At 41.2% G+C, this 10,001-nt stretch overlaps 2 protein-coding genes across 4 annotated transcripts in view; one reads left to right on the top strand and one right to left on the bottom strand.

Annotated features, from left to right (window-relative positions):
• Positions 1-274: 274 nt before the first annotated feature.
• On the bottom strand, positions 275-8,606 carry LOC116669922 (semaphorin-4E). Of its 3 annotated transcripts, none has more exons than XM_032500059.1 (15): positions 7,626-7,938; positions 7,315-7,414; positions 6,784-6,929; positions 6,397-6,459; positions 6,183-6,278; positions 4,721-4,820; positions 4,485-4,595; positions 4,233-4,381; positions 3,946-4,121; positions 3,684-3,834; positions 2,923-3,145; positions 2,710-2,828; positions 2,410-2,576; positions 2,261-2,310; positions 275-2,070 (listed from the first exon to the last, which is right to left on the bottom strand). In XM_032500059.1, the coding sequence occupies exons 2-15, from the start codon at positions 7,409-7,411 to the stop codon at positions 1,445-1,447; spliced, it is 2,274 nt and encodes a 757-aa protein (XP_032355950.1). In that variant the 5' UTR covers positions 7,412-7,414; positions 7,626-7,938; the 3' UTR covers positions 275-1,444. The 3 variants fall into 3 exon arrangements, with proteins under 3 accessions (XP_032355950.1, XP_032355952.1, XP_032355953.1); XM_032500061.1 differs by lacking the exon at positions 7,626-7,938 and adding an exon at positions 8,197-8,606 and having other exon boundaries at positions 1,445-2,070; XM_032500062.1 differs by lacking the exon at positions 7,626-7,938 and adding an exon at positions 7,579-7,614 and having other exon boundaries at positions 1,445-2,070.
• LOC116669927 (serine palmitoyltransferase 2) overlaps positions 8,606-10,001 on the top strand; it is an 18,873-nt gene continuing 17,477 nt past the window's right edge. Inside the window, exon 1 of the mRNA XM_032500067.1 lies at positions 8,606-8,758. Coding sequence (XP_032355958.1) covers positions 8,606-8,758 — 153 coding nt within the window. The remainder of the gene's footprint in view (positions 8,759-10,001) is intronic.

The following is a 10,001-nucleotide window of genomic DNA, read 5'->3' as shown; positions in this document are numbered from 1 at the left end:
CATGAAAGGGGAGAGAGAGGGGGAATGACAGTAGCAAAGGGCCGCAGTGAACATGGCATGAAGATTTCACTTTAGGAGTTTTTTTTAACATTAATATGCGTTCCCCCAGCCTGCCTATGGTCCCCCAGTGGCTAGAAAGGGCGATAGGGTATCCTGCTCTGCCTTTAAAAAAATGAAAGCTCAGATGGGCCGACCTTGAATCTTGCTCATCTCCGCTTTCTCTGGTTTGCCCGCCCATGAGAGAGAGACATCCTGGCTTTCAAACGAGCAAAGTGGCAGTTGGTCCTTCCCAGCTGTTTCCTATTGTCCTCAATTATGTTCTTGACCAAGGCTGAACATAACTGACAACTTGTTGCCTGTATTTAAGCCTTTTGGTTCTAGCCAATTCAAACCACAGGTGCCAGGCTGAGTAACTCTGAAATTAAGAGCCCATTTAAACAGTGGAAGTGGTACAAAGGTCAGACAGACCATGGAACCTCATCTCATCTGATTAAGTTCTTTTTAAAGTTCAAGATCAAAAAATATTTCACTTGACATTTCAAATTACATCAAATATAACCAACATAGTTGTATAATAAATGAGTTTGGAGCAAAATTGGGGGTGTACACACAGACAGGGTAAATAACACCCTTATCGCTCATTGAAAAATTGCATTCACATCTTGTCTGGTTCTGAAGTGGGCTAGTCAGATGTCTACCCTTGTTTTAAAGGTTGCCTGCTTAATTAGTTTTGTAAATATTAGTTCAATAGGTGACTATATGCTAAAGCTCTTCTTTTTCTGTACAGTTAATTAAGGGGGACTATCCATGACATTATAAACTAATACACTAAACTAAGTAATGGTTTACAGACCATATATTTAAACCAACATAACAATGTAAAAAGAACAAGTAAGACATGTATACTTTTTCTCTGAAGAATCGAGGTCCGTTGGAAAGGCCATAGTAAAATCCAGATTAATGGAACAACATTTTTGGGCATTCCTCTGCCTTTCAATATACTAAACAATAAATAAAACAACTATGGGCGTCCGTGTAAATTGCTGTACAGGGTTAGGGTCAATCTTCTGAGCATACACCATTGAACAGCTTTCTTTTGGCCTAAAATGTATTTCAATCTGTAGTAGTGCACAGTGTCTTTTGGTTTAAGTGGCTATTGCAACATGCACTTGTTTTTCCCGGTGATCATTTTTTAATTTTAGGGACTTAGACGGATTATTCCAGCAAAACATTTTCTCCCACCTGTTATAAAGTAAATCGTGAAAACAATAAAGATCAGACTTAGACATTAGTTCACCATTGGATGCACCTTATAGATTGTTACAGCATTGTTCCATTTTCCATTTTGCTCTTGCAATCTGAACAATCACTCACCTTAGATATTATTGTTATGTTTTTTTTGTGTGTTTATTGAAACATACATGCTAACTGTAAAAGGAGGAGGTCATCCTGTGGTCTCAATTAATGTGCACCTGTTGTCATTGTCTGCCCCCAACTCCTCCTCGGCCACTTTTGCCACAGGGCATCCTGGGAGAACGAGTATAGTCTCACCACTCTGCTCCCTTGCCTGGTCACAGTGAACCAACCCTTCCTCCACGTGTCGATCCAAAGTCTGGTCATAGTGACAAAAAGGCCTTACAATGATCATTTCATTGTTGTTGTTTGCATTGCCACAACCAATGTGATTCAGTTTTTTTGCTTTTAAGTGTCTGATCACAAGGGCGCTGCCCATGAGCAACATCAGCAAGCAGGATAAGTCCGCCAAGGTGATTACAGCCACCCTCAATGTCCTGAAAAGATTGTTAGTGTCCTGAACTTCAACAAAGTACTGGACCACAGTCTTCCGATGCACTTTCCCCTTTACTGTTTCCACTGTTTCACAGGTGTAAATGCCAGAATCAGAATTGGAGGGCCTGATGATGAGACCCTGGCTAAGCACAGTGTGTCTGGGACCGGTAAGGATGATGCTTTCAGAGAAGTGCCAGCTGATCGGGAGGTTTGTCTCAGGCGAACATGGGAGGAACTGCACTAACCCAGGGATGAGGTAAACAATGGCAGGTTTGTTTTTCACTGAGGAAGAAATCAAGCACCCACACCTTCAGACTTGTTGAATTTCTAAGTTTCAATATACAATGTAACAGAGATTCATTTTTAATGTCTGAAGATGGACAATAGGTCATAGGAGAAATATGTTGTCAGCTTAAAACCCTATTTTCAGACACATGTGGAGTGCATGAGCATGTATGAATGTTTAACTTACACTTGGAGACGGGGCACATCTGGTTGTCTCCATCTGTCAAATTCTGAATCCTGCAAGAAGAGAAATACTTCTTTCAGTATGATGCTCACAACACAAAATAACTCCTGAGAAAAACATGTTTTTGAAAGATCATAAGAGATTGGACTAACATAGACCCAAGTAATGCGCCAACAACAGACACACACTGGGCTCTAAACTTGTCCCAGCCACAGTATGGGTCTCTGGCAAGAAGGCAGTCATCGCATGATGTGTAGCGGCTGCAGTCCCTTACATTAACTTGAACAGCAATGTTATTGGCGCCACTGTACAGCTGGCCCTACAGAAACAAAGAATTTAGAGCTGTCTCCCTGCAAGGGATTACTTAAACTCCCTAAAGATCAAGTAAGAAAAAAAACTTATTTTACCATATTAGATTTGAATTTGAAACACACTTGTGACTTGAGCCTTACTGTTCTGAAGGAAAGCTGGAGAAAGTTGACAGGCTGAGGAGTTTGAAACAGCTGCAGCTCCTCAATGACGCGGCCGTCCTCACCATCAAACCTCACTGCCTTCTGCAGCCAACCAGAGTCTGAGGGAGAAAAATGAATGTCATGTAATGAATATCAATACACCTTGTGATTAGTGTAATTGGTCTAAATTCTTGTCTGCACATAGTTGCAAACCTGTGCCAATAAGCAAAACTTGATGCTGTCGTCCATCCAGTGATGTGACCTGGTCCACGACAATTTTGGAAAATCGTATCCCTGTGCGCACCAACAGAGGCTTCCCAGCAATCGGTGTGACTACCCCCTCCATCAGAGGGTGGCTCTTCACAAATTGCAGAGATTTGTCTGAGAAGTCCAGAGAGCTCATCATACCTTTGGCTCGCAGTTCATCGTTAATGCACTATGAAAACAAGACGTGGGGATTTTTGATTGAGGAAGGACTATGGGGCCAGGGCATGGTGGGATGGTGAGAAAGAGAATTTCATATTTGATTTTGTACTTAATTGGGAGCCAGTGAAAGTGGATGAGGGTTGGGGGATGTGCTGCCAGGTCTTGGTGTGGGCAAGGATCCTGACGGCAGAGTTTTGGACATATTGGAGCCTGTCTACGGTTTTTCTGGGCACCCCAGACAGGACTCCATTGATGTTTTTGCCATGTTTAAACCTTGCATTCACACTGCTCTGGCGTTTCAGAGCCTTTAAACCGGAGACATTTTAAAACACCTCTGACCGTTTTTGTTCGGAATCGCCGGATTTGTGTCGCAGTCTCAACGGCTGCAAACGGAGACGTTTGGCAACACCAAAACTGACGCCAACGTTTTGCCGCCTCTTGAGAGGCATGTTAGTGTGAACAGAAATCTACTGGAGATCGCTTTTTGGTTCAAAACTCGTCAAAAGACGCATGAAAACCATAACATAGCAATGTATATGTAGCCTTACTGAACCAGGGTGAGGGAATGGCTCCTCTCCTCTGTATGTGTCCCACCTCCCAGTATCCATCTCAGCCAAAAACCTCCCGCTGAACACCTGGCTGATGTCTGACAGCTTGTATGCACAGACAGCAGACTGGCTGCAAGCACCGGAGGACTCCCTGTGACAGATACAGAAAAGATGTCCTGTTATTCTCTATTCCTTCTGCATGTGCAACTTGTTTACATCTTCTAAAGCAATGAGGCACACAAAGTGGATACATGCAACTTACAAGTTGGTGGTGAATGTGGCGTAGAAGATGCTATTCCTCCAGTTATTTGGGTCTTGGAGAAGAAAAGCGTCCTGGACCAGGGATGACAAGCCAGCACCGCCAAATGGACAGTCTAAACGGGCCTTTAAGAAAGAAGTCCACTTTCTCTGCAGGGTCCTTTCGCCCCCCAAATCACTCTAAAACCACACACATTGATCAGCATCAGCTTACTTAATACTAATGTGTACAGTATGTCAAGCTTGTGCGGGTGTTTTAAGCCTCTGTACCAGATGAGTTTACAGACACACCTTACACACACGGGCAATCCTTGACACCTGGATGTTGTCATGACGTTCCTCTACAGCAGTTTCAGTGAAGAACAAGAATACATTGTCATCTTCACCGTCCTCACTGTTTTTGCTCGCTTCAACAAGGCTTATGGAAATCATGGTAGGCTCTGAAACCAAACCATTATGAATGCATTTATCAATCTGGCTCATGAAACAGAGTAACTTATGTTGGATAACTCTGGTACCGTACATGTAACCAAAACAGCTTACCATTGAACCAAGAGCGTATCATTTCAGTCTTGAGAGGGTTCAGTCCATGTCTCTGAAACACCAGTTCTGTGCTCAGAAAGTTGGAGTAAGCGGCCGAGTACAAAGTGTTTTCTGTCAAGTGGAAAGAAAACAGTGGTTTCCCTTAACTTTTTACTGCCAGATATTTATCTGAGGAGAGTAGCCATGACAAAACAGAAATAAAGTGCTAAGATATCTGTTAACAGTTCTGTTCTCACCACTCATAAGGGAAGCAAAGCGTTGGTCAGGGTCATAAGGAACTTTCCCCCTACCCACATGCTTACTTCCCTCCAGAGAGATGCTTCCATTGGTGAAAGTCTGTTGAAGGAGATGTTAATGTATGTGTGGTTCAATTAATCCACCAGTCCCATTTTTTAATGAAACATTTTGGGGGAACTCTTGCATCTGTATGTTAAAGTTGATGCTAGAGTTAGTGAAAGGTTAGCTTAGTTCAGCACAAAGACTGGAAACAGCTTTTACAATTTGTTTTTTGTACAGATTAAACAAGCAATAAATAGCACGTTAATTAGTGAGGTTTAGAGTTGTTGGTAGGCGGATTTAGTTACTACTGTACAGAGCCTGGCTAGCTGTTTTTCACTGCTTGCGCTCTTTGTGCTCAACGAAGCTAATCACCTGTTGGCTTTAGCTGCGGCATATGTGTAGTTTAGTGTCCCAAATTCCACTATGGCCACACCAAGCAGCACGAAGCAGCTCGATTGCTTGGTGTTAGGCGTTTGACCTTGAGTGGTTAAGGTTAGGACAGGGTTAGGGTTACGTTAGAGGGAATTTGGGACACTAAACTGCACGTAAACCTTTAGCTGCATATTTAACAGACAGACATGGGAGTCGTCAATCAATATTCTCATCTAACACTCAGCAAGAGAGCGAAAAAGCGTATTTCACAAAATGTTAAACCACTGCTTTAAAGTTCCCCTTTTATGCTCATTTTCAAGTTCATAGTTGTATTTTGAGGTTGTACCAGAATAGTTTTACAGGGATTCAATTTCAAAAAACACCATAGTTGCTGCAGATCCTCTTTTCACCCTGTGTGTTTGGCTTTCTGTTTTAGCTACAGAGTGAGACATCTCATTTCTATACTATCTTTGTTGGGAGACTTCTTCTAAATGAGGACGCACTTGTGGAATACCTGCAGAACAGGGAAATGTAAGTAGTTATTTTGTAGAATATGGTTAACTAGTGTGTGTTGTAGCAGTGTTTTGCGCTAGCATGCTACGGTTAGCCACCTCGTCTCGGCTAGTGACGTAAAAAGCGTACAGATTTTGAACAGTTCACCCGGACACTGAAGGCAGGACAAATTCAGAAACCCGTATCTCACTCAAAACAGCATGGATGTTTATTTTGTTTTTTTTAAAGCTCCTGAATCTTCAGATTTGTTCATTAGTAGTAGTTATTTTGATTCATTAAAGTGATTTTAAATTGTAGGCATACTTTTACTTTTAATAGTTAAAGTACATTTACCTGATTGTACTTACAAGCTTTAAATTTTCAATACAGGACTCACTTACTACTTTTTTTACAGTGTGGTATTATTAGCCTACTTTTACTCAAGTAAAAAATACAAAGACTTCCTCCACCATTGCACATACAGCACACAACACAGCAGCTGTTGTCACAAGTACAGAATTTGTCATCAATAGAAACTTCAATGTAGTGACTTACCATATAGTCACATTCAGGGTTGAAAGCGTTTGTCCCACACACTAGCATTTTACCATCCTCCATTGTGTGTAGAGTCCGGATGAAGTTATCACATTCCTGTTGGAAGAGCAAATGTTATTTAAATGAATGGAACTTTATATTCTAAGCTGTGTTTGGTGGTAGACCGTGCATTTACAGCTGAATGAACTCACTAATAATTCACTTCTTACTATACCTTAGTGTCCTTGCCCTTGGTCTGACAGAGGGCATTGTCTGCTGAACTGACCGTCCAATTAGCCTGGAAGAAATAAGAATTAGGGATGACCAAGAAGCTCTTGTCTTTATACAGGCAAATGAATATATAAAGATTTGTTTTACAGTATTAGAAGTAGTTATGAAATCCAATAGTTTAATAGTTTCTGACAGCTATTTATTTTTATACAAAATCAATATATGTGTTTAATATTTCAAAAGGCTTTTTACTGGAAAGTCTCACGTTGTATGTGTTTTGAATATGTGAACACTCAAGAGTTAATTCCTGCACATTAACTATACAGTAAGTTGTGATTTTAAATGTGATATAGCCAGGAAAATACCCAGTCAGCCCAAACAAAAGGCTTACCTCACTGGTCTTTTGGGTGATGTCGTCCAAGCTGAGGGTGAGCACTTTTCCTCTGGCTCCGACAACAAGCTGGCCGATGTCGTCACGTATCATCAAAGAGCTCAAGCTACCAAAGCCGGACTCTTTAAACTGTTTCAAGTTCAGGTCTAAACCAGAAAACAATTACAAGGATGGAGGTTACATTTTTAAGTCTGTGTATTTGAACACAATTCAGTTTTTTTAATACTGCATAGCCTGGGGCATCATTTTTTATTATCTGAGCATTCTTTGCATCTGCTGCTGCATGTTGTAATTTGTATTAGCCTGCCTTATACCTAACTGTGTTGTCACATAGGCAATGCTTTTTCTTCATGGATTATAAGCTATACAGTCTGTTATGTGCCCAATCTACAGTGAAATGTACAGCATGGTGTGTGTGTCTGTATGTTAATATTGTGTATGTCCTACTGGTTATGTAACATTAGCTACATACTCATTGCTCCCTTCAGAGTGTCATCTGTAGTCTGTAGGCCCACATCTGCATTGCCTTACCTTGAAAGGAAACACTCCTGCGGGGTCTGTTGCTTACTGCAAAGCCTTCACTCATGATGAGGAGGAAACAAAAGAGCACCACGGGAGGACACATCATGTCCTAAAGTCAGGAAAACACAGTTTTGACCAAATTTCTCTTCAGTTGTGTTGGCGAAAATGAAGAAAGATATCACCACCATGCATGTTGTTCACTCAGGACAACAACAAAGATGTCGGACTCAGTGGCAACCTGTTTTATATTCTCTGCCTTGTACAGTATCTTACCTGTTGGTGATCTCGTTTTTCTGAGAAGAAAACAGTGAAAACCTCACCTTATTGGTTGTAGCCAGCAACAGTCAAGACATGTCACATAGGCGTCTTGTTTAACTCCACCCGTGATGCGGATTCACAGCTGTACCCAGAGGTCAGTGACAGTCTGTGATGTGTGTGTGTGTGTGTGGGGGGGGATTCCTTTAAGAACATTTGACAAATATCTCGAGAAGTTTATGATTTAATAGGTCTACTGCGTTCTATTATTTATAGTTCCGACTAGAACGACAGACGTTGCCTAGCAACCTCAGCCTAGTTCCATCTTTTTTCATCAACGGCTAATTATTGACCATCAACGTGCAGTTAACATTGGCAACTATGTAGCTATAAGCAAAAGACGTGTGTCTGTTATACATTGTCACACAATTGTATTATTTACTTTTTGTTTTACCATTTTGAAAAAAAAGAATGAATTTTTTACCCACAATGGCCCAAATAAGCCGTTGTAACATGACATCTTAGAATTTTAACAATAATTTAATATTTCTGAAATAGTACGACGAGACTGTTCTCAAATATTGAGAATTTCAACGCATTTTTACAGTTTTGTGATGCCCTTTTATATTAAATTACCGTTATCTTGTAGAGCTTTTCTTGTCAACTGTTCTTTACGAGATGCTTCTTCCCTCTTCAAAGTCCCATATGGCCATTATAAAAAAATTATAAACCGATTTGAATGTTTTAAAAAATCAAGTTCGTGTTCAAACCACGCCCTTCTGTGTAAAACCCGCCATTGTCCCGCCCTCTCCGGTATGATCTGATATTTATGGGCGTTGATTTCCTGTCGGGGTTTGTTTTCAGGTCCCACTGAGTGTGTGTTGTGTGTGTGCTTGTGGTACGTGTGTGTTGAGTGTGTTAGACATTTTGTAGTGTGGGTTGTAAACGTTCACAAGCTCGGATACTGTCACCGCCTTGCGCCACAGGCAGGCACCGTTTTCCTACATGCAAGTAAACATAGCGGCTCCACAATCGTTGGCCAGCAATGACCGAAAGCTCCGCGACCAAGCCAGTCAAGGGAGATGAGGGTCCGCGTGTAAAGAACGGACTGAAGCCGGAGAGAAACGGCTTGGAAAAGAGCCTCCACCGCTGCCATGAGCGGCAGCCGAAGCACCACTGCCACCCCGAGGAGGAGGAGGTGAGGCCCGGTATTGGACGGGGGAGGAGAGGCTTTTCGATGTGTGGATCCGGAAACAACCGGACGATGCTGGCTTTCAGTAACTCGTGCGTTATTAGGATGTCATATAACGTACAGCAAACACGATAACAGCTTGTCTGTATCGATCGAGTCTTGCTGCTGTTAACGGTTTGCTTTCATCGAGCTCTGATTCTCTCGAGCACAACGTAAACGCCAAATTCCATGTAAAATGTTGTAGTTTAAGGAGTTTTCGCTGTTTTTTGATGTTTTATACTCCCCAAAAACAATAATCAAAAACACTCTCTTAATTGGAATGAGGCGCTATTTAATTCGGTAAAATCGTATTTGCATTAAGCAATATCCAAATATTTAAAAATCTCACATTTATGAATGGATACATACTGCGTGTTCCACCGCCCTAGCTCAGTTGTGTTATAAGAGGGAGGTTTAATGGGCGGGTGTAACTCAAAAAGTTGACATTACACTGAATTCTAAAACTGTTTGTGCATGTATGTATGCCGAATTTATGAAAACCGATATCTGTAGCTCCACTTTGTGAATTTGACAATTGTAACAATTTTCCAAATACCAATCATGCAGGAGGATGCACACATCAGAGCTAGTCAAACAACTTGGAGCGGTTCATATTTGTCTGCCTGGATGACAGCAATACATTAGATTCCATTTATATCTCATCAGTTGAGAGTGTGTTCATCTTAGAGGGAGTACAGTGTGTTAGTAGTGTAGCCTATACTAATTATAGTATATAATTATTTTTTGATAAAATTATCTTAATGTTTAGGCTTATTTCAGGGTGTATATTGTCTGCAATGTTCTGAGCGGCAAACTTGTGGCCTGTACAACTTTGGCAAAAATGTATCTCTTTTTGACTCTTTTATACATAAAGTGAAACTGGTGTGTTAGTGATTAGGGGGACACTGAATAAGTGTACCTGTTCAGACAGAGACTGCATGCATGCCTGTAATGACATTTTCAGCCTTTGGTGAACCCTCTGTAACTGTCCCAATTAATGTCCCCTCAGACAATGTTTTAGATGCTGTTGCACAAAAACATTTAGACTCACGGATATGTTGTGATATTTTTTTCAAATTGATTCGAGTCTGAATCATGCATTGCTCATCAAAATGAAAAGTAAGTGGTAGGTAAACATTTTGTTTTACAATGGTTTCTTGGTGTGTGTGTGTGTGTGTGTGTGTGTGTGTGTGTGTGTGTGTGTGTGTGT

The sequence above is a fragment of the Etheostoma spectabile genome, chromosome 20 (assembly GCF_008692095.1).
Source record: "Etheostoma spectabile isolate EspeVRDwgs_2016 chromosome 20, UIUC_Espe_1.0, whole genome shotgun sequence".
Taxonomy (NCBI): domain Eukaryota; kingdom Metazoa; phylum Chordata; class Actinopteri; order Perciformes; family Percidae; genus Etheostoma; species Etheostoma spectabile.
Note: the sequence above shows the minus strand (reverse complement) of the source record. Positions and strands in the feature narration are given on the sequence as shown.